The 24,587-nt window shown below is 47.1% G+C and overlaps 1 protein-coding gene across 13 annotated transcripts in view; it reads right to left on the bottom strand.

Moving 5' to 3' along the window:
• Positions 1-24,587, bottom strand: part of LOC138761221 (RNA-binding protein Musashi homolog 1-like) — a 185,342-nt gene that overhangs the window by 5,250 nt on the left and 155,505 nt on the right. For 7 of the 13 annotated variants that reach the window (XM_069932998.1, XM_069932991.1, XM_069932999.1 and 4 more), the window contains 4 exons: positions 23,736-23,801; positions 22,257-22,411; positions 20,504-20,574; positions 16,862-19,118 (listed from right to left, as the gene is read on the bottom strand). In XM_069932998.1, coding sequence (XP_069789099.1) covers positions 20,533-20,574; positions 22,257-22,411; positions 23,736-23,801 — 263 coding nt within the window. In that variant the 3' untranslated portion in view covers positions 16,862-19,118; positions 20,504-20,532. The other 6 variants (XM_069932994.1, XM_069932993.1, XM_069932992.1 and 3 more) reach the window with 6 other exon arrangements.

Genomic DNA, 24,587 nt, shown 5'->3' with positions numbered 1-24,587 from the left:
AGTAAGAAATAAAGTAAGAGTCTTTAGATTGTTGCTTAGACAGGGAGACGTCTGCATTGGAAATAATTCTGAGGGCAGAATAATTTAAGTCAAGTTTATTGTCAACTGATTGCACAAGTACAACCTGACAAAACAGCATTCTCTGGTCCTCAGTGCAAAACATGCAGACATACAACCAGTCATAACACACAAAGATAAAAACAATACATACGGTATGCAGGACAAGTATTCATATATACAAATAAAAATAAATATTATCTAGTAAATATGAGTCTCGGATGGTTAATGTGAACAGTTCCTTTGGTTGTTCAGCATTCTCAATGCCCGTGGGAAGAAGCTGTTCCTCAGCCTGGTGGTACCAGTTCTGATTCTCCTGTATCTTTCCCGACAGGAGCAGCTAGAAGATGCTGTTTGCGGGGTGGAACGTGTCCTCAACTATTTGTGCACTGTGAGGGGGTTTGGGGTGGGAGGAGGGAGACTCCAGTGATCCTCTCTGCCACTATTATGGCCCTGTGAATTGACCTTCGATCCAATTCTCTGCAGCAAACGTACCTTATTGTGATGCAGCTGGCCAGGACGCTCTCCAGAAAGTTGACATGCTAGGCTGGTAACTTTCCCTGCTTCAGTCTTCTCATGATGTGCAGATGCTATTATGCTCTCCTGACAATTGAGGAGATGCTGAGTGTCCACCAAAGTTCAGTGAACTCCAAGGAACTTGGTGCTCTCTATTCCCTCCACTACGGAGTTATTTATGTGCATTGGAGGGTGGTTGATCCTGGTCCTAGTTCTACATGTATTGTATATATGTACTCCATATGTATCATTTGTCTGTATGGACCTTTGCATGTTTTTGCACTGAGGACCAGAGAAAGCAGTTTTGTCGGGTTGTACTGGTACAATTAGATAATAATAAACTTGAACATTGTGAGATACACGTTAATCAGAAGCAGGCAACATAAATTAGATAGGGGATGGTCAGGAAGCAACTCGAATTGTTAATAAGAATAGAGCATTTGTTGTGGATTTTAGCAAGATTTTTGGCCAAGACATACTTGCTGGATCAAGGAAGTAAGTGTCCAAAGTTCAAATGGCCCAGGGAAAGTAGCTAATTAGGTTAGAAATTGATGGAAAGCAAAGGGAGATGGGCCTGCTTGCAGGGCCTCAATGCACACTCCCTGCATTTCACGCTGCAGACAGATTATTCAGATTTAACTGTAGGGGCCTCCATTAAGAAGTTTGGAGGTTATTCTCAGTGTGATGGCCAATGAGCAAAAAATTCTAGGCCACCAGAATTCAACAATGGACTGGTTAGGTGAGCATAAAATTTCCAAATGGAAATTGACCCAGGGTAGTGAGAGATAACATGTTTGGGGAATAAAACATGAAAAATGGAAAAATGTGAGGAGGGAGGGAGAACAGAGGGACCTTGAGTACAGGTGCATAGATCCCTGTCAGCTGTGTGACAGGTAAATAAAATTGTTAAGAATGCAGCTGGGTTAAGCCATCGCATACAAGAACAAGCAGGTAACACAAGAACTGTACAAAATATTAGTTAGGTCACAGCTAATGTACTGTGTATATTTCTAGGTCAGAGGAAATATGTCAGATGTAATCTTGGTCCATGGATAACAACTAATCCCTTTTGTTGTCTCTTTTAATGAAGCATTTTTATCAAGAGACTGTCTGCAGGCTAGAGTTGCCCATTAATGTTTGGGGACAGGATACCTATTGGCTCTGTAAATTGCTTAATGAATTATGATTACAATTGTTGACTATTTTCAGTTACCTTGGGCGAACAAGGAAGAAAAAGGTTAATGGTCTGAAGTACCAGAAAGATTGGGGTATACCTTAGTGGTAGAGCATTTGATTTGCAGAACAAGAGGTCCCTGGTTCAATTCCAGGTGTCTCCTCTGGCTTACAGTCCCATGGAATGCCCATTATAAAGTTAATGCAACTTTGTTACAGTGCTGTCTGTAATGTGGCGGCAATTAGATGGTACCGTACTTGAGTTAGAAAATCTGTATTCACTATGGTTGAAGAAAAGCTGGAGGAAACTAATAACCTGCTCTTTACCACCTCCCACCCCCCCACCCTCCTTCCCTCTCTATTCACCCAGGGATCTCTTGATCCCTGCTGTCCACTCCCTTCTCCATCTTCCCCCACTACTCTTTTGTTCAGACATTTTTCCCATACCCTTGACAAAGCCCAAAACGATAGTTATATATTTTTACCTTTGCTCTATAAAAGACACTGTTTGACCTGCTAAGTTTCTCCAGCCTTGTGCTTTTACTGGGCGAGTTATACTGGATAGGCTGGGATATTTTCCCCTGGATCAAAGGAGACTAACATTATGGAGATTAATAAAAATCACATTGAGCAGAGATAAGGTTGTCATTGCCTTTTCCCCATGGTTGGAGAGGCTAAAACTGAGAGGCATAGGTTTTAAAAGGGACCTGAGGGGCAAATCATACACTCAGATAATGGTGGGTGTACAGAATGATCTGCCAGAGGAAGTGGTAAAGGCAGGTACAATTACATTTTAAATGGTATTTAAAAGGACAGGTACATAGATAGGAAATGGTGAGAAGGCTATGGGCCAAGCGCTGGCAAATATGATGAGCTCAGATGGACGACATGGTCGCCATGGACAAGATGGGCCAAAAGGCTTTGTTCCCATGTTGATGGCTCTATCACTCTGTTCTGACTTGGCCTGCTGACACTGAGGCAAGCTCACCAAAACTGCTTCTCAAAAAACAATACTGCCATTAGAAGATAACTTCCCATTGATACTCTCCCAGAGTTCACACAGCAAGAAGTGATTATCTTAACTTCTGAACTGATGCAAGGCTTTCACATCCAGATGTTAACTTTGGTCCTCTCTCCACATGTTGCCTACCAAATGAGAGTTTCTGGAATGGGCTATTTTAATATAGGTACTTGCCTGGAAACCGATGAGGTGGCAGAATTTATTTGTTCTGTCGTGGACTGTTATGTGCTGTGAGTCACAGAGCTCGTTGCCTCTCTATGTGCATCCATGTGGTTTAGTAATTTTTTTAAATTTAGAAATACAACATATTAACAGACCCTTCATCATTTCATCAACAGGCACTTCTGACTGTGGCTCAGTATCGTCTTTGTCCAGAGGTACTGGCCAACCACACAAGAGGCATTTCATTTTTTTTAAATTTTAGATATACACCATGATAACAGGCCCTTCTGGCCCACGTGCCCATGCCACCGAAGCATCTAATTAACTCACAACTATACTTTTGAAGGGAGGGAGGAAACTGGAGCACCCAGAGGAAATCTACGCAGACACGAGGAGAACGTACAAACTCCTTACGGACAGCAGTGGATTCAAACCTGGATCGCTGGACCTACAATCCCCAGGCAGGCGCTGGACCTACAATCTTCTGGTCCATAGTCAGCCTTGTTGTCCATTGCACCACTGGCCTCATGATGTGACTGAACCTACCATTGAAGATGTGTTCCTGTATCCTGGCCCACGAATTGTGCCCATCCCAACTGCATCCAATTAACCTACCAACTCTGTCTACTTTGGAAGGTGGGAGGAAACTGGAGTACACTCACACAGGTCATGGGAAGAATATACAAGCTCCTTACAGATAGTGCCAACTTCAAACCTGAGTTGCTGGCGCTGTAATAGTGTTGTGCTAAAAGCCACGTTAACTGTGCTACCCCATATTTTTGGGGATTAAATAATGATCATCAGTTGAAAGCAGTTAAATAAAGAGCATACAAGAACATAAAAGAGCACATAAGGACATTTAAACATAATCGGGGGAATATTGGATGTTGCGATACTGAGAATTCACAAGCTATTAATGAACAGTGACCTTTGTTGGCTTTTGTCAGCCAGCTCAGCGAACAAACAGGTTACCTAACGCATTAAGATAATCAGCGTAGAAACTACCTGGTGCCTTTGATAACATAATGACCACAATGGAAAATATTAGTGGCTGCAAATTGCTTTGGCTCTTCCTACTGTGTAGAAAGCAATGAAGAAATGTTAACTCCTGTCACTGGAAATTTAAGTTGCCTTAAAGTCCATCCCCCATCCACTGAATTATTGGGATCTTTGCTCATCTATGCTCAGCATTACCTTGATAAAAGATCGGAGTGAGGTGTCGCTGCCTCACGTCTGCAGCCAGCTGGGGTCAATCCTGACACTTGGTGCTGTGTGGACTTTGCACGTTCACCCTGTGACTGTGTGGATTTCCTCTCATTCCCACATCCCACCAACCTGTGGGTTGGTAGGTTAGTTGGCAGTTGTAAAATATTCCATGTGATTAGGTCAGAGGCAGGAGAATTGTAGGATAGGAAGGGAGGAAATGGGCATGTGGCAGAGAACAGGGAAATAAATGGAGAAATGGAATCAACAAATTATTCTGAGAGCTGGCGTGGATTCAATGGGCTGGTTGGTCTCCTTCAACATCATGAGAGATATATGAATGCAACTTCAGTGAATGCGGTTACATGTTACTTGGACTGTGTACAGGATTTCAAGATCAACACCATTTTCATGGCTGAACGTTGGCCTCTCCCAGCTAAGGAGTTCTTTGTGTGTACACAAACACACATTGGGTCAGTGTGCAGCACACTCCCCCATGCTGCTCCAGATACCTCTGTGCTGTTTCGTTTAAACACCCCTCTTCTTCCTTTCTCTGTCAGCATGCCCCCAGCTCTGCCTCTTCCCTTTTCCCTCTGTCTCCTTTCACAGAGCCAAAATCAACTTTCACCTCTCCTCTCGTCTTGTTGGTCTGGACTCCTCCCTCTTTATTCTGGCACCTTCCTGTTCTTTGCCTATTCATTGAGGAAGGGCTCAGGCCCAGAACATCGGTAATATATCTCTACCAACTATAGATGCTGTGAGACTGGCTGAGTTCCTCACAGCATTTCTGTGTTTTCACTTTTAGTCTCCCCATGGAAGAATGGGACTATTTGTACTCTTTCAGCCACTTGGTGTAATTCTCCATCCTTTCCCAACAAGTTCCAGATGTTGTATCTGCAGCCACTGTCACTTGAACCTGCCACTCCCTCTTTAATCATTGCTTCCACCACCCCCCACCCCCATTTCCTGAATATGTGAATAGTGTCTAATTTGCATCGTAGATACCAGACAAAAAGTAGTTTGTCTGAGAACAGGACAAACATTGCCACTGACATTCACTAATGGCAATGGAACTGCCTGCCTGGAGTATGGTGAGAGATTTGTCATTTGGGAATGTAATGGGAAAAATAGAGTCATTCCTGGTTTCAGTGGGTGGAGTTCTGAACAGGATGAGCCCACCCTCTGAAATTTGGAAGAATGATCTCATTTGTGATGGGTTTGACAGATGAAATGGTTCCTTTGATGGTTAAGATCCAGAACAACAATCTCAGAAGTAAAACACGAAAGTCTGCAGACACCATGAAAGAACTAAAAACATAGTGCTGGAGGAACATCGCAGGTCAAATGGTGGACTTTATATTGCAAAAATAAAGGTAGATAACAAATGTTTCGGGCTTGAGACTTTCAGGCACCTGTCTACTTTTCGCTCATACCTTGATAAAGGGCTCAAGCCCGAAATGTGATTGTGTATCTTTATCTTTGCTATATATACAGTTTGACCTGCTGACTTTCTCCAGCATTGTGTTTTTACTAACATAATCTCAGAGTAAGGTTGAGGAATCTCTTGTCAGTGTGGTGGTACACCACCGGCCCACTGCAGGGGGCAACATCTATACCTGCAGGAGTGTTCCGCCAGCCTATTGGAGGGTGTAACACCTGTACTTGCAGGAGTGTACCGCTGGCCTACTGCAGGGGGCAACCTCTGTACCTGTAGGAGTGTAACAATCAGTCGGCCTGAATAGATCAAGCCCCACTCAGTCGGGTGTCAATCACCCTCCGGGATATAAGCCTCTGCCGGCCTCCCGAAGCCTCACTCAGAGTTACTGCAGCTACAGCCAGCCTGGCTCTGTGGAAGTCTTCGTGGATTAAAGCTTGTTGTACATTCTTTACCTTGTGTGTGTCTGATTTTGGCTAACAGCGCACCACAGTCAGCATTGTGAATCCTGGAATTCTCTGCACCCAGAAACAGTGCAGGTGGCATTGTTGAGCATAGACATATGGTAAATTATATCATGGATCAGTTCCTGCAGGTTGGAGGAATGCAAACTTTAAAAAAGAGAGGGAGAGAAAAGAGGGAATTAATAGAACAGTGGATCAAACATCAGTGGTAGGAAAGAGTCTATCATAAAAGATGTGGTTACGGGAAACATAGCTAATTCCCAACAGCATCAGCTGAAGCCGACATAAATTTCTGAAAAGGAAATTGTGTTTGAGCTACCAGTGTTTGCTGCTGATGTAAGTGGAAGGTTAGACAAGGGAGAACCAGCGGACATGGAGGATTTCACACTGAACACCTCCAGGCCTTTGTCTCAAGACATCTCTGACCATGTGGCCCTCCCTCCTCACTGCATGGAAGTATTATGCTACATTATGTAAATATCCTTTCTAGTCATTCCTTGACAACATCAGGCCTGAAATGTTGGTTATATACCTTTGCTTCCTCTGGATGCTGCATCAGGGCCGGATTAACTTAGTAGCGAGAGTAGCAAATGCTACAGGCCCCATAATTTCAAGAGCCCCTGTGTTTATGTACCATGAATTATGAGAAACATTTTCATTTTCAAGTCTGTGCAGTAGCAATGAGATACTACACTGATAGTCTGCATTAATAACCCCAATTAAAGGTGACAATTGGCTAAAATCGCTAACCTTAAATTTAATCGGGATTATTAACACAGACTATCTGCGACAGCTCAATGCAGGAGCAATGGCCGTCTTGGTTCCCCATAATCCCCCACACAGCTGGAATCGCTCTACCAGTGTCAGCATCAGGGAAACACAGAGCAGTTCCAGCTGAGTGGGGGATTATGGGTATCGCATGCCACCAGCTGCTGCCGAAAGCTATGTTTTAACAAAATGTGTAAGTAAGTTTTAAGAGGGGAGGGGAGGGGATGAATTTCTGTGTAAGTGTAAATTCAGTGTAGATGCTTCTCTCTCACCATGTATGCGCCAGCCGGCACAATTTAGGGCCCCTTTAAAATATTTGCCACAGGCCCTGCAACACCTTAATCTGGCACTGCACTGTGTGACTTTTTTTTTAATGTAAGCACTTCCAGCCCACGAGCCCATGCTGCCCAAATACTCAAATTAACCAACAACCCCTGTATGTTTTGAAGGGTGGGAGGAAACTGGAGCTCCCGGAGGAAACACATGCAGACACGGGGAGAACATACAAACTCTTACAGACAACGCCGGGTTCTAATCTGGGATGTTGGCACTGTAATAGGGAAAATCCTGGGAATTATATAGCAAGTCTAAAGTCTGTGGTGTGCAAACTAATGGAGAGGATTCTTAAGGATAGGATCTATGAGCATTTGGAGAAGTACAGTCTACTCAAGAATAGTTAACATGGCTTTGTGAAGGTAAGGTCATCTCACAAGCCTAATTGAGTTTTTTGAGGAGATAAGAAAGGAAATTGTTGATGGTAGGGCGGAAGATGTGGTCTACATGGATTTTAGCAAGGTATTTGACAAGGTTTCCCATGAGAAACACATCTAGAAAGTCAATGAGATCAGTGGAACCTTGGCTGTGTGGATAAAAAATTGGCTTGCAGGAAGAAAGCAGAGAGTAGTAGTGGAAGGAAAGTATACTGCCTTGAGATCAATGACTAGTGAAGTGCTGTAAGGATCTGTTCTGGGACCCCTGCTTTTTGTGATTTTTATAAATGACCTGGATGAAGAGGTGGAAGGATGGGTCAGTAAGTTTATGGATGACACTAAGGTTGGAGGAGTTGTGGATGGAAGTTGCCAAGGGTTACAAGAAGATATAGACAGGATGCAGAGTTGGCAGAAAAGTGGCAGATGGAGTTTATTCTGGCTAAGTGTGAGGTGATGCATTTTAGAAGGACAAACCAGAGGCTGAGTACAAAGTTAACGGTCAGTTACTTAGATGAAGAGAGATTGGGGTTCAAGTTCATACATCCCTCAAGGTCGCCGCACAGGTTGATAGGATAGTTAAGAAGGCCCATGGGATGCTGGACTTCATTTATAGGGAGAATGAGTTCAGGAGTAGAGCAGTCATGTTGCAACTCTACAGATCTCTGGTGAGACCACACTTAGAGTATTGTGTTCAGTTCTGGTCACCTCATTACAGGAAAGATGTGAAAGCTATGGAAAGGGTGCAGGGATTTATCAAGATGTTGCCTAGACTGGAAAACAGGTCTTACAAGTCAAGGTTAGCAGAGGTGAGACTTTTCTCTCTGGAGCTTAAAGGATGAGAGAAGGCTTAATAGAGGTCTATAAAGATCATAGGGGGAAAAGCGACGGCGGTCCTGCACTCAGAATGCCATGCGGCAGAGAAAAGGTTGTATGCATGGCTGCACGCACGGAGCATTCATGGAAGGAGGTCTCTGCCGCATAGCATTCTGGGAAGTCAGGTCCACCATTGCCTTTTCCCACAGTCTTTATAGATTGTGCACTATAGCGCCACCTACTTTCTCACTGTTTAAAAATTGTCCACTATTGCTATTTATTTCCTCTTTCTCTCTCTCCCACTGCGACTTTCCCTTGGCAAAGTTTGTACCTTCATTTTAATCTTTTCTTCCTTCACGTACTTGCAGTCACACAAAAACTTGAGTCATTTCAATCCCACAATGGAATTACCCATTCTACACTTATCTGATTGCAACGCTGACATCTGCAGATGCTGGGGATTGTACTATGGGTCGAGGCTGTCAATTGCTGCCATGAAATGATGTCATCTGACATTAGCTTTGCACTGATTTTGCTTTCACGCTGGACACTTTAAAGGCTGATTGGTCATTAATTCCTGGGACCACTGCATGGGACAGGCACATGGATGAAGGAAAAATAGAGGGTTATGGGGTAGGGTTTTCTTTCTAGAGATTATATGGGTCAGCACAATATCGAGGGCCAAACGGCCTGTACTGTGTTATAGTGTTCTATGTTATATATAACAGAGTAGCACTAACTACTATGCTAACCTCGCAGCCCTGAGTTTCTCTAGCACTTTTGTGTGTTGCACTAGAATTGCAACATCGGCAGCCTTTCCTGTCTAACTCCATTCAGCTGCTCCATTGTGAAGTGTGTTCCAGGGATGCTCCTTCTGACTTGGAAAGGAGTTCTGTGGGATTCTCTCACCGCTCCCCATCCACACTCCCTGCTGCTCTCAAGCTCCACACTCATGTTCTCACCCAGACTCGCTTCCACAGCCACGTGTTCTACCTGGCTACTTGTCTCCACCACCACCTTGTGCCTTGTGGATTCCAACTCTGGTTCCCAGATTGGCCCACACCAGGATCTCAGGTTCCTGCACTGCATTGATTGCTGATCTCTTCGCTTCTCTTGCTGAATTTTACAGACCGCCATCACCTTGATGCAGTGATACCAACAGACTCTCACAGCTCCAGAGTTACTCACCACAGACCTCTCTTACACTTCATCAACCGCCAGGTCCACGTCTTCACCTGCCAGTTCTAAACTCACCTGGTGACCATCAAGGATCGGAAGCTCGCCTCCCTGGAGACTGCCACCTCTGCAATCTTCCATGTGGGTTTTCACCCGCCCCTGGCTACCCTCAGGCCAGAGCCCTCAATGCCCCTGGTCCCAAACACCCCCATCCGGCATCCTTGCCAATTCCCTCACCAGTTCCAACACTGGTCTCAGCCTCCGCAAGACACCTTTGATAACTCCACATGGTCCCCACTGCCCTTTCTTCCCCCCCCCCAACACCACCACCATATTCAACCCCCTTCACATTTGAGCCTTTCCTTTCTTCCCACCTTCAGCTCTGACCCTTGCATCTCACTGCACAACCCCATCAACCCTCCACCTCCCATGACCCCCATCCCTCCTCCTCACCGATACTCAAACCCTCCACCTCCCCAATCTTCCGCCTCTCCCAACCTCCACTTCCCCTCTCGATCTCCACCCTGACCTCTCCAGCCTTCCACCTCTGATGTCCCCTGCCCTCCATAAATCTTCACCTCCCTTCTGATCCCCCAATCCTCCTCCCCTCAACACCATTCACCCCTCTAACTCCTGCCAGACCTTACTATCCCCACTGACCTTCCCCTCTCAGAGACTGAATGTTCTGCCCTCAGTTGAGGCCTCACCTTCATCTCCACCCACCCACACCTTGAGTCCAGTGCACACCACGATGCTGAATTCTTCTTGTCATCTCCATTTCAGGGCCCACTTCTACCATCAGGAATCTCCCCCCCCCCACCCCCATGGAGGACCCTTCCCCTGCCTTAAGCCTCCTTCCCCCTCCTGGACACCCCATTCTGCCCAGTCTGGATCTTTACATTTCCAACATCCACCAAGATGTCAACCATCTCCACTCTACTTATTCTAATCTCACTCCACCCCTTGGAACGTCTGGCCCTTCACCCTCTCTGCACCAATCCAAACCACACCATCAAACCTGCAGACAAGTGATGCTGTTGTGATCTGGCACACTGACCTTGACCTGGCTCAGGCTAGTCAGCAGCTTGACACACCTTCTTCTACTTACTTACCCCTTGAACAAGATCCCTTCAAAAAACATCAAGCCCCGTCTCATGCACCATCACTGACCTCATCACTTCCAGTCGTCTCCCTCTCACAGCCCCCAACTTCATTGTTTCCCATCACCACACCGCCTGGTTCTACCTCCTACCCAACATCCACAAACCCAACTACCCTGGTAGACAATATTTTCATGGGCTGCTGAACCATTGAACTGATATTTTACGTCAACTCCCTTTTGTCTCCCCTGGTCCAGTCCCACCCCAACATCCTCGACACTTCACATGTCCATCACTTCAAAAACCTCCAGTTCCCTGAACTCGACTGTCTCATCTTCACCATGGACATCCATTCACTGTACACCCCCATTCTGAAGGCCATTTATTTTCCATTACAAAGACCCAACCAGTTCCCCTCCTCCAACACCTTCCTCTGGCTGGCAGAAGTTGTCCTCACCCTCAACAATCTCTTTGACTCATCCCACTTTCTCCGGGTGAAAGGAGTAGCCATGGGTACCCACATGGGCCCAGCTACACTTGCCTTTTTGTTGGCTACATGGAGCAATCCATGTTACAAGCCTACACAGGCAAGGACCCTCAACTCTTCCTTACCTACCTCGATGACCATATTGGTGCTGCCTCATGCACCTGTGCTGAATTAGTCAACTTTATTCACTTTGCTGCCAATTTCCATCCCAACCTCAAATTCACTTGGTCCATTTCTGGCAACACTCTCCTTGCTCTCTCCCCCATCTCAGGAGACATACGCTCTACAGAAACTTTCTACAAACTCACCAACCCTCAGATACCTTGACGACACCTCTTTACACCCTGTTCCTTGTAAGGATTCTATCCCTTTCTCTCAATTCCTCTTACTCTATTGTATATGCTCCAAGGATGACCTCCTTCAAAAAAAAAACTTGGCTATATGCTCCAAGGATGACCTCCTTCAAAAAAAAAACTTGGCTTCAGTCCTTACCCACATCTCTTTGATTTCCCACACATCTGCCCTCCCCCACTAGTCACAAGGATAGGATTCCCCTTGCCCGCAACAACCTTGACCTCCAACACATTATCTTCTGCAATTTTTGTCACCTACTACCAGACGCATCTTCCCCTCTCCATTTTTTATGGGGACTGCTCCCTCTCGGACACCCTTGTCCACTCACACCTTCCCACTAATCACCCCCTGTGACCGTGTGGTGCGCTGTGGTGCAGCAGACACAAAACACAGAAAAGACTGTACTACAGACTTTAATTCACTTAAAGTCTTGTACACCAGTTTTCAGCCTCAATAGTTCCATGTGTGCCTGGCCCGGGAGGGGCCGGCTGAAGTTCTATATCCAGGTCAGTTGACTGACAGCCAGCCAGGTGGAGTCAGCCTCCTAGGTGGTCTTCCTGCAGTAGGCTGGTGGTTTACACCACATTCACCCCCTTCTTAAAGTGTCCAGCAGGAAGGGGAAGTTGTGGAACGGTTCTGGGTTGTAGCTCCCAAGTTCAGGCAGTCTGGTGGCCATCTGTGCCTCTGAAACCATCACAAGGTCAGCTCCTGGTCAAAGATCGGCAAGTGAAGGGTTGCCTGAGGGGCGGCTAGGCCTGGTGGTGGTGTGGTATCTGGCAGCGAGGGGGTGGTTGGGCGGGTCTGGTCCATGAGTGGGGTCCTCTGGAGAGGTGGAGGAAGGAGTTCTGCTCCCAGTTAATCCTAAGTGTGCCAAGGGTACCCATGGTGGGGAGTTTGGGCAGGTACAGAGCTCAGGCATGACCAGGACCCTGAACCCTTGATACGTTTCCCCACCCACTGTCAGATCTGCTGAGTAGCGCCCGAGTGCTATGGTAGAGTGGTCCTGGGTAGCGAAGACGATAGAGAAGTTTGTGGGATTTTAATTTCAGTGTCCGGGTCACATTCGGGTGCAAAAAGCTCTCAGTACTGCCGCTATCAAACAGGCATTTTATTATCTTGCCACTGACAGGGATGTCTATCATCGAGCACCTACGTCTGTGGAGAATGCCCTTCTTTAGCATGGTGGACACCAAGACCATCTCGGGGACCGAGTCGCTGCTCCCGATGGGGTTTCCTTCTGGGGCATGGGGCAAGTCAGGTGTATGATCGTTGACCACATTGTCCTATCTGCGAGGTGAGTGAGTTGTGGCGTCGGGGGCTGGCGGATGCACGTGGCCTCAGTGTGGATGGGCAACCCAACCGGAAGTGAAGCCAGAGGTGATACCGTCATTGTGGGCGGACGCGACGCCTTTGGTGCGGGGGGGAAGTTGAGTGGAGGAAGATGGCGGTGCCCGAGGTGAGCACCCTGCAATGGTGCGAGCTGGTGGCCGGACCAGAAGTGAAATTGGCATTGCAGGCGGAAATGGCGGGCCGAGTAATGGCACTGCCAGTCCTTGCACGTGGGGGAAGCCTGCAGTCTAAATCATACTGCAAAACTTACCTCCTGAATCCGCTGTCCATTTGATGACTCAGGCCATGTTGCTCCACGTAAAAGTACTGGGACTAACGTATACAGGAACTTAAGGCGTGCAGTGTAAACCACAAAGTAATTATGTTAAAATTTTCAGATTTTCCACATTATTGTTTTAAAAAACACTTAAGACTCTTTCCTGGTTTCATTTGGTTGCTCGCTGAATAATGAGCCCACACTCTCAAATTTGGAAGAATGGGAGATGATCTCATTTGGAACGGGCTTGACAGGTGAAATGCTGGCTGCTTCCTTTATTGGTTAGCGTCCAGAACAACATAATCTCTAAATAAAATGGAGGATTCTCTTCTGCCAGCAATGTGAAACGTGGAATAATCCACCCCCACATGAGCATATGCATGCGCCAAAATAGATCATGGAACAGTTTAGCAGATTGGAGGAAAGGAAATGTGACCCCACTATTTTAGAACCATAGAACATCACAACACAGAAACATGCCATTCAGCCCTTCTAGTCTGTGCCAAACTATTATTCTGCCTAGTTCCACTGACCTGCACCCAGTACATATCCCTCCCATCCATGTACCTGTCCAAATTTTTCTTAAATGTTAAAATCGAGTCTGCATTCACCTCAGCTAACAGCTCATTCCACGCTCCCTTTCTGTGTGAAGTTCCCTTTAAAATTTTTCCCTTGCACCTGTAACCCATGCCCTCTAGTTTTTAATCTCTCCTTACCCTTAAGAACAAAGATATTTGAGTCTATTAAGGGTTCTTCAGGTGGATTCTCTGCTAAGAATGTGCCTGAAGAAGAGAAAGCAGCCCTTTGATTTGCCATTCAGGTGGCAGCGCTAAAGTACAGTGCTGCACTAGGATGCGCATCTGAGCACACTCCAGCTCCTGTACCTTGGGCTGTTAAGTTAGGATGGCTGGCTGTCAGGTGGGACAGCAAGCGCAGGCTATCAGCGCAGGGTCATCCCATGTGGGATTGCTCTGCTCCCCCCCCCCCCCCCCCCGGCGGGAGAGATGGGGGCTGGGGCGGCCGGCGGGGGAGTACGAGCTGGCCGAAACAATGCCGGTACCTGACGAGCACCGTTAACAAGCTTAACATCAGCGTGTTCGAGCCTTGACGGAGGAAAGCACGGACGCAGTATCCCAGAGTTCCCAGCCCCATGCTCACCACCGGTCGCTCCAGCCCATTACTACCCCGCTGACCGCCCCAGCCCTGCAGTCCCCCCGATGACATCCTGCGCGGGGGAAGGGGCAGCTGGGAGAGGAGCATTCAGATAGCTGGGGTGGTCACTGTGCTGCGGCGATTATCCCTCTCAGAGGAGAGTTACAAAGTTCACCTCACAGGCACCTCCTGCGCATTCACGTGGCCTCTCAACAGCCGCATATTGCCAAAATATGCGGCTTAACAAGTGAGGCAATTGGCCACCTGAAAGTGCCTTTAGAAAGGATGTGGTCATAGGGAACATAGAAAATTCCCAACAGGGTCAATTAAATCTGACATGAATTTCTGAAAGGAAAATTGTGTTTGAGGTACCAGTGTTTGCTGATGTAAGTGGAAGGTTAGACAAGGGAGAACCAGCGGACATGGAGGATTTCATACTGCACACCTCCAGGCCTTTGTCTCAAAACATCTCTAACCATGTGGCCCTCCCTCGCACTGCATGGAATTTATTATACCACATTATGTACATATCCTTTCCGCTCATACCTTGAAGATTTCGGGCCCAAATTGTTGGTTCCGATGGACACTGCATGAACTGCTGAGTTTCTCCACCAGTTTTGCATATTGCAGTACAATCACAGTGTCTGCAGCCTCCCCTGTTTATCTCCTTTCAGCTGCTGCACTGTGAAGAATGTTCAAGGGAAGCTGATCCTGGAGTTCTCCTCCCGGGAGGGCTGAAGTTAGTGAACCAATCCTTTCAAGTTTTACCAGCAGGCCGTCCTTAATGTTGGGCCCATTTTTACCAGGAGCTGTGTGGTGCCACACAAAGACTGATTTATGGATCAGAGGCCTTTGCTCAGAGAAAGCACGTGTGCGCTGTGAAAGTATATGTGCAAGAGTGTGTGCATTGGGCTTTCAGAGCTCATCAGCACAGGGCACTTGGAGTACAAACGTGGCAACCAATGGGCATTTGTCCGACTGTGGCATGTAGGAATAGGTTAAGTGAACATCCCCATTGACAAGTCTATTCAGTTGCAGCCAAAAATAACTGCTGAACCTCGCACGTCTGCTGTTGCAAAATGGCGACAGTAACAGCAGGGCTGCCACTGGTGCAGATGTGGCAAATGTGTCTTACAGCATTGTTCCACAGGACCCTACTGCCTGAATGTTATAGCAGGCCCCATACAGGTTTAAACCACCGGTAAAACAGGGCTTGCGGTGTTTCTTTTAAAATTGAAGACTCACAGAGATGTGTGCCCAAGATGACGGTGCCCATGCTTGGCAACCCAGAACATGATGATTGCGGGCTCTGGGGGATAAGTGCAGCAAGGCAGGGCACTAGAGCACAACACCAACCAACGGAGAAGAAACCTGGGACTGTGTTGTACGGGGTAGGGGACAACAGCAGCAACCAGCGAGGAGGTCGGTAGCTGAAGGTCACAGACCAATAGCAGGCTGCTGGGACTGGCTCATGGGAACCAGGTATCATGAGCAGGATTTGTGAGTGTGCCAAGCAGGGTTCCCAGAGGGGCCCCTGGTGCTGACGCCGATCAAATTGAAGGATTCAGAACCAGGGGCCAAATTGGGTGACTTGGATGCCTGAAGCTCAGGTTCACCGCTAGACCAGACAGGAGGTCGCGTGGCTGTGAATGGTACAGGAGCGCAGGCAGCAGCGGTGTCAAAGGAGGTGGCAGGATCCACTGTCACACTGTGTCTCTGGTGGCCAGCACACAAACATGCGAGGGAAAGTCAGCAAGTATCAGAAATAATAGGGCGGTCGGCATTTCAACCGTGAGCACTTCGTCGGGGATGCTGAAAATCAGGCAGACCCTCGAATCAAAAGGTGCAGCGAGGAACAAAGGCCAACAGGTATGAGGTGGATATAGGCGGGAGGGTAGAAGAGAAAGAAGCTGAGTAATGATAGAGTGAGAGGACATAGGGCTAGGAAAGATGTTCTCTGTCCGATAGAAGGAAGAGAAGGGGTGGGAGCTGAGAGAGAGAGACTGTGGGAGGGGGAAGTCAACATTTGAAACCATCTGGTTGGAGCCTGCCAAGACAGAATACAAGGTTTTATTACTCCAACATGGGGTCAGTGTGGCTGTGGGGTGTGGAATTGAAGTGGATGGCCACTGGGAAATCCTTGATGTCTCTGAAGGTACAGTCGTTTGCTTCTCATTCCCTTCTTCATTGGGCACTGGACCAGTGCCGTGTCTCTGTGTGTCTTCACGTGCAAACAAGAGGGAAAAAAAGTTGTGTGTTTATGTACACGACAATAAAGGGACCTTGAATTAAATTTAAAAAATCCCTGGTTTGAGCAGAGCGGCATTGAGTCTGACAATTCTGGGAATGAAGACGCTTGATTTCCCCATGCTCCAGGTCTTGTCAGTCCACCATCAAGGGTCAGTGCAGTCCCAGTCAGGGAACAGAGCACAAGGAAGTTCTTGAAACCCCAAACCTGCAGCTGCTGCATATCTGAAATTTAAAAAAAAACAGAAAATGCTGGAAACACTCAGCAAGTCAGGCAGGATCTGTGGAAAGAGGAACAGAAATAATGTCTCCAGTCGAAGAACTTTCTTCACCGGTTCTGGCCAGTTCACTGATTTCAGACCCGAGCCTGTGCAAAAGAGAGGGGCAGAAGGGCAACAGAAGGAGAGGAGGCACACAGAAAGTTTCAAATAATTTATTAGGAATTTTAAATGAAATCTGAAAAAGGGTTACAGAGCCAGAGATGACATTTCTCAGATTGCAATAACTTACTGGCAAAAAAAAAAATTGACAAACATAAAAAGGATTAAAAAGCAAAAACTCCTGACTGGCAATACAATACATGGGGGAGCGAGACATTATTTACCAAACACCACTTCATCTAGAAGAGAAAAATAGAAATCAGAAAAAAAATTGCTCCCCTTGATGCATTTTCACAAATACCATTTATTGCTGTGGCAAACAAGTGTTTGCTTCTCCAGTAGTGTTTTTCATTTAAAATCACGAGCAAAGCTAGCAACTCTCCACAGATAGATCTGTCAGTCTCTTCACTGACACGGGGCCAGAAATGGCCCTGGAATAAACTGACAGAGAATTGCAGCATTTAAATGCCCTCAAATTGTCTTTGTTTAAAAAAAAAACAGATTTCTGTTTTGTTATTTTCTTTTGACTGTAAGCGCTACACTGGCCTTAATCTTTAAAAAAAATGATTCAGCTCCTGGACCTTTCATTTCATTCTCCCTCTAAAACACATTAATTAAAAAAGTATTTTACAATAAGTCAAGATGACATATTCCATCTGTGATTATGTCGTACATTAAACATGTTGTTAGACCCTGCAGGTGGCGAGGAGTCTCTTGTTGGATCAACGTCATTCCTCCTCCTTTAAAACAAAAGGTTCTGCCAATCGCTCTCCACTTGCTGTTGCTCAGGGGACCCTCCCTCTTCCAGCAGCACCTGAAGGTGCTCCGGGACTTTCTGCCTAAGTCACTTTAAACTGATGGCCAGCAGGGACTTGGTCTTCACACAGGCATCAACTCCTTGCCCCCCCCCATCATCCTGTCAGCCTGGAAAGGGGATGGGGGTGTGAGTGGGGGTGACAATCTGGGGCAGGCGCAAGAGGAGGGGAGAAGAGAAGGTCCCATTCTACAAGCGGGTTCGCCACTTTGGTGGCGAGCAGTGTACGACTCTGCTTGACTCCCTGTCTTTGAAGGTCAGCCGCTGGAGCCAAGACCTTGCCGAATTCCCCTCCGCGCTTGGGGCACTGTCAGTTAGGATGCATGCTGCCACTGCACTGGATTTGAAGGCAGTTTACAAAGAAACAGAAACAAGACCAACCCAGCCAGGACTGAAGACTACAGGATACCCTTTAAAAAGCGGGAGAGTTGACAGCTTTGTGGAAGCGACCAGCCGAGGTAAAACAGTAGTAGCTATAACAACGGCCATTCTTTCTCAAACTGGGGTCAAACGTGGAGGCCAGGCCTGACCTACACAATCTTTATAGATATGCAGATTACACATGGATCTTTTTGTCTTTAGCAGCTTCATGACCCCTTGACATACCGGTCATTTTCCTTTTCTTTAACCAATATCCTTCATTCAAATGAGAAGTCGGAGAATAAAAAGCAATTCTACAGTAAATTAGCCCCATAACAACATCAACTACAGAATCGGCTGAAAATCAACTACAGTATTCTAAGTCTCAGGATGTGTAGGGGCCTGGAACCTACCTTTTACTTAAAAATACTACCGTACTCAAAAAAATGAACCTTTTGTGCAGAAGGCAAATACAAATCCAGCTTGTTCTATTTACATATTTTACAGAAACGTTTTATCCAATTTCAGAAAAAAATACTTTTATGATTCATAGTGTTTTTTTTTACCAAAATATACATTTTTGTCCTGCAGATGTTTTTTTTGTTCCATGATAACTGGAATTCAGTGTTAATAGATGACATTTACAAAGAATATCAAAATAAATTGTATTTAGACAAGATTTCATTTTCTTTTGGAGTGTTTTACATTACCCTCTTTAGCTCTTAATCATTAAAAACAAAATCTGGCAAAAAGAAAACGGTCAAAATCATGAAGCAAAATGTCCTCAGCCAAAATTCTCTAATACAATCACAAAACTCTCATCTTAAAACGAAGGTATCTAAACATTTTAAAATAAGCAACAACAACAGAAAGACACGGCTTAAAACTGATCGATCATAAAGCTAAAAAAAATAAAATAAAATAAATAAAAAAATCAGAAAGAGATGAAGAAGCGTAAACTTTAAATGTTAGTGAAGGAGTGAGATGTTTTCTTCAGGTGGTGAGATGGGGTGGTTGGAGGTGGGTTAATGGTAGTAAGTCAGTGTGTGCAGTAAATTGATCAAAGTTGCCTGAGCTCCACCAATACCCACATCCCCTCTGCATGCTCGCAGGCCAGGCCCTGGGGGCAAGAGAAACAGGGGAAGCTGCCGTTAGGGAGTTATCATTTCCACCCGAACAGGTCCTGGTTCTGACAAAGATCCCATTCTCCCATCTACTTCCCTCCAACCTATCTTCTCTCGCATACCCCAGCCACTTCTTCTCCCACACATTTACACAGCAGGGGCCATTCAGAGTGGGCAATCAACTGCAATAAGAGTGGGGAGGCACGGTTAGCACAGCGCAATGCTGTTACAGCTCCAGAGTCTGGGGTTCGAGAGTTTGTACGCTCTCTCCATATTTGTGTGGGTTTTCTCCAGGGGGCTCTGGTTTCCTCCCACCGCTATAAAAGTATTTGGGCGGCATGGGCTCGTGGGCCAAAAGGGCTTATTACCATATCTAAATTTTTTTAAAATGGCTGTTCACCCCCCGCCACTGGAGGACAGTAACAAGGGAAATATGCAAACTCCACTGTGGACAGCGGCCAGGATTGAGCATGCTACGTCTTTGGTCTCAGAGAGAGCCAGGGCTCCAGTGAGCTCTGTGCCCTGCATAGACCTGCATGGAGGGAGGCAATGCTGCCCATTACAAATAGTTTCAGTGGCTTCACCCGTGACCTTCTTCCTCACCCCCCCACCCCACCCCACCCCGGGGCTAGAAGGTCACAATCCAACTACACCTGATGGTCCCAAAATGGGGTGCCATGAAGTAAGATAAAGCTCCCCTCAGGGGGGAAGAAAGAAGCTGAATCCCCTGGGGGGGGAGCACAGCTACTTCTCTGGGGTCTGGGAGCATTCATTTCCAATCCCCAGTTGGCAGAACAGGGAGAAAATTAACATTTGTAAAGCATCCTCCAGATAAGCACACTTCCATGGAATAAGAAAAAGCCGGGGTGGGGATAGACTGAGGCACTATCTCTCTCCCCCACGCGCCTCAACAGAGAGGGGGGCATTCTATACAGTCACTTTAGAGTTCAATGTTCACTCCTTGAACACAAATGAGATGGTTTTCACCCCTTGACCAGCTCTGGAAGGTGCGGACACCAATGTCAACCCAGCGCATCACCCGGACCCCTTCACCTACACCCTTGGCAGGCGAGGAACGGACACAGAAATTGCCGAGATGGGTGGGAGGGTGCTGCTACTATCATTCATTTCCTCCTCCTGCTCTCTAACCCAATCTTGTGGAGATGAGGGAGCAGAAGGTGGGTGCTGCAGGTCCACCAGCAATGAACAGTGGTGTCAAGAGAGGGTGGTGTTTGAGCCACCACCCTCGCTGAATTGAGAGAGGGTGGTGCCCAGGTCCAGACCCCTGCTGAATCCAAAGAATTGAGCTGCTTCCAAAAACAAACCACATTTCACTCAAAAGCCACCCCACTTCCACCCACCCTCCAAACCGTGGGCTCACCTCCTTTTCCAGATCTGCAGGCCTCCGCCTTAGTGGTAACCGTTTGTGAACGCTGTGGCAATCAAGGGGCCCTGAAACAGACAGAGCGAGAGCAGGGCATTGGGTATCTGAGGCCTGTCACAAAGACTACCCCCCTGCACTCATTCTCGCCCCCTCTCCCCCTCTTTTTCTCTCTCCATCTAACTCCCTCACCACCTTTTTCCCCACTTACTCTCGCCCCCTCTCCAACCACCTTCTCTCTCGCCCTCCTCTCCCACGCACTCGGTGGCTGACGGACACAGTGTGTCGCACTCGGTGGCTGACGGACACGGGCACAGTGTGTTGCACTCGGTGGCTGACGGACACGGGCACAGTGTGTCGCACTCGGTGGCTGACGGACATGGGCACAGTGTGTCGCACTCGGTGGCTGACGGACACGGGCACAGTGTGTCGCACTTGGTGGCTGACGGACACAGGCACAGTGTGTCGCACTCGGGGCTGACGGACACAGGCACAGTGTGTTGCACTCGGTGGCTGACGGACACGGGCACAGAGTGTCGCACTCGGTGGCTGACGGACACGGGCACAGTGTGACACACTCGGTGGCTGACAGACACGGGCACAGTGTGTCGCACTCGGTGGCTGACGGACACAGGCATAGAGAAACTCAGAATCCTTGGGTAGAAATGGTCAGGCAACGTTTCAGGTTAAAACCCCTTATCAAGGTGCAGAATATGTGAAATGTCACATGAAATCCTGCCTTAGGACTGAGAGAGGATTTCAACCCAAAACGTTCAGACCATTTCTCCCCATGGATGCGGTCTGACCTGCTGAGTGCCTCTAGCAGTTCTGTGCTTTCTTGAAGCAGGATATGGGAATATGCAAAATTGTTCATTTGGAGGGGGAGCGAGTGCATTATTTAAATTGAGAAGCCAAATGTCCCAGACTCACAGAAGGGTGGCATTCAGGCTGCAACAATTTAAAAAACTATTTGGCGGTGGGGGAGGGTGGGAGAACTAAACTAAAAATAGGGAGATTTTGCTTGGGTTATACAGAAATACCTCCGGTATCCGGCACCTATGGGGATGGGTAGATGCTGGTTAAATGAATTTGAGACCGTGTGCTATGCCACGCATGATCGGCAAACTGACCACCGGTGCTTGGGGGGGGTGGGGGGAGTGACAATTTTAAAAACTTTTTTTGCCTATATATTTTTACACAATTTTTTTTTTTGCCAGTTGCTTGAATTCCAGATCACAGGGATTTTACTGTTCAAAGGACTGCTGAGACTGTACCTGGGGCACCTCGTACATGATTTTTGTCTCCTTATTTGTGGGTGGTACACCGCTCTAGATGTTCTTGGCTAAACCTGAAATGACATCTTGACTAATGCAGAACAGTGTGACTGGCTGGACAGGATCCACCAGAATTTCAATCAGAAACTTTTAAATCTTTCAACACTGAAACATTTAAAATCTCAAGGATTCTTTACAGCAGAGTGTGGAAAGGATGTTTCCTCTTGTAGGATATCCAGAACTTGGGGGGGGAGGGGTGGTTACTGGTTATAAATACAGGGCCACCCATTTAATGCAAGGACATCACCATTTCTCTCCCCACTCCCCCAACTCAGAGGACTTGTGTCTCAGGAATTCTCTGCTCAGAATACGATGAAACAGTCACTGAATGTTTTCACAGCAGAGAAAAGGGTGGAAGGGACATGTCAGGAGACCCTGCCCTAGTCCCAAACCATTCCTGAGGATTGTCCGAAACTTACCCCCAGACTGTGGCCAAATCCAGTGCTTGGTGCGGGGCTGGCTGCACTGATGTAACTGCTGACCCCGGAGTCCTGGTTAGCTGCTCCATACAGGTCTGCCATTGGGCCTGGGCTGGTGGTGCCAAGGAATCCGCCGGTGCGGGTTGGGGTAGAACCTGATGGGTAAAAAAAGCCATCAGTGGAGCGTCCAGCGCAGCTCACGTAGACCAGCTGTTGATGACTGACCAAACCCTGCAGACTTCAAACCCAAACTTAACTACTTACTGACCTCCAACCCCATTGACCACTCACTGACCTTTTTCCCCTCCTTCACAGAGCCAAAATCAATTCTCACTTTTCCTCTCATCATATCCAATTAACTCCTTATGTTGGGTCTGGACTCCTCTCCCTCCCTCTTGGCATTCTTCAGACACCTTCTGTTCTTTGGTTACCCCTTGAAGGAGGACTCAAGCCCGAAATGTTGGTAATATAATCTTTACCTCCTATGGACGCTGTGAGACCAGCTGAGTTCCTCCAGCATTTACTGTGCATTTTTACTCCAACCCAAACCTAAGTACTTAATGACCTCCAACCCCACTGATGACTGACCCCACAAACCACTTACTGACTTTTGACCCCCAATCACAAAAACAAACTCAATATTAATTACTGGTATCCAACCACACCAACTACTTACTGACCTCTGATCCTGACCACTTCCCTGTCCTCACTGATTTCTGATTGACCTCGGGGCCAGGGGAAGGTACCAGAGAGACCTCTGGGCCAGGGGAAGATGTCAGAGAGATCTCGAGGCCAGGGGAAGATGTCAGAGAGATCTCAGGGCCAGGGCAAGGTACCAGAGAGCAGGGAAGAAATTTAAGAAGGGGGGGGGGGGGAGAGAGAGATATTGGAGGTGATTCTGGAGATGGGCGAATGGTGGTGGAGGGAGATAGGGGGTGAGATTCCAGAGGAAGAGAGTTGCTTGGGAGCCAATTCCAGATAAGGGTCTTGGAGAGGGGAATGGTTTCTTGGTGGGAAGAGGGTGGGGCTGGAGGGAGACAGCTTGGAGCTGTTCAAATACCGAAAGGGGGTGGGAGAGGAGGACGATTCCTGAGCAAAGGAGATGCTGGATAGAGGATGGGAATTCCAGAGAGGAGGTAGTATGGGGGAGTCCCTTGTTATCCCAACCATAGCTGGCTACACTACAAAAAGACCTGAAGGCACTACTGGAAGACCACTTAATTTTTTTCGTGCACTACTGTAATTGTGAATGTTTATTAACTTTGATATTTATTTTCTCTTTCTGGAAGTTATTTAATGTATATTATCGGAGGTTTTTTTTAAAATAAAGTAATTTTGTTGCAGAAGGATTGTAGATAGATGTACATAGTACTTGTGGGTATTACGGTAAGTTCATTCTCATTCTGGAGCAAAGGGAGGAACGGGGTGATGGGGATGGGACAGATCTGTCAGCCTGGGGTCCCCATCGAGTTCCCTTACCTGTCCCGCGAACCACAGCCGCTGCAGCAGCTGCTGCCATTGGTCCGTACGCAGTGAGGGGAATCGCTGGGGGAGAAGAGGGCAAGAGAGAGAAGTCAGCGCCACGCCCAGGAACGATAAATTACCACGGACCGTTTCCCCCTAATGGCACTCCCCTTCCATTCCCAAATCCACAATCCCATAAAGTACTCCAGATACGGCCTCCAAGGGGTTGTGTGGCAGTGGTTACATGGAAGTCCATTTGGTGGGTTGCCCAGACACCCAGACCTGGAAAGCAATATTTAGCACTGACGGCTGGGGCGCTAACATTTTCCTGAAAACAATCCTATCTGTTACAAGGTAGCAGGAGTCAAGGTACCCTCATGATCCTATATGTTTTAATAAGATCACCCCTTCATTCTTCTAAGCACTTAAGAACCCACATTTCTTGCCTCACACAGCAGGGAAATCCTTTCCTTCCAGGAATTAGTTCCTGCCACCATTAAAGTTTACCTAGCTGTTCAAAGTCAAATTATAAAAGGGTTGGTGTGAAGGTTAAAACAGTGCCTCAGTCCATTCCCTGGGGAGTGCCTGTCATTTTATTAAGATGCAACCAATGAAAGGATCAAAGTCAACTTTTACTCACGGTACCATACTCTCTGAGGAAATCCTCCCCAATGCATTGGAGACACAGGCTCCAAATGGGAAGTAGAAAATACCGGGAATTTGTGCTATGGTAAGTAGCCGGATGCTTAAAGCTGTAGTTCAGGCAGTAGAGACTATTTATGACACAATTGGGGAGATTTTTCATAGTCGGGGAGTTAAGGGTTATGAGGAACAGCCGGGTAAACTTCAATGGTGGCAGGAACTAAT

This window comes from Narcine bancroftii, chromosome 4, assembly GCF_036971445.1.
Source record: "Narcine bancroftii isolate sNarBan1 chromosome 4, sNarBan1.hap1, whole genome shotgun sequence".
NCBI classification, from domain to species: Eukaryota; Metazoa; Chordata; class Chondrichthyes; order Torpediniformes; family Narcinidae; genus Narcine; species Narcine bancroftii.
This window is presented reverse-complemented; position numbering and strand designations above follow the sequence as displayed.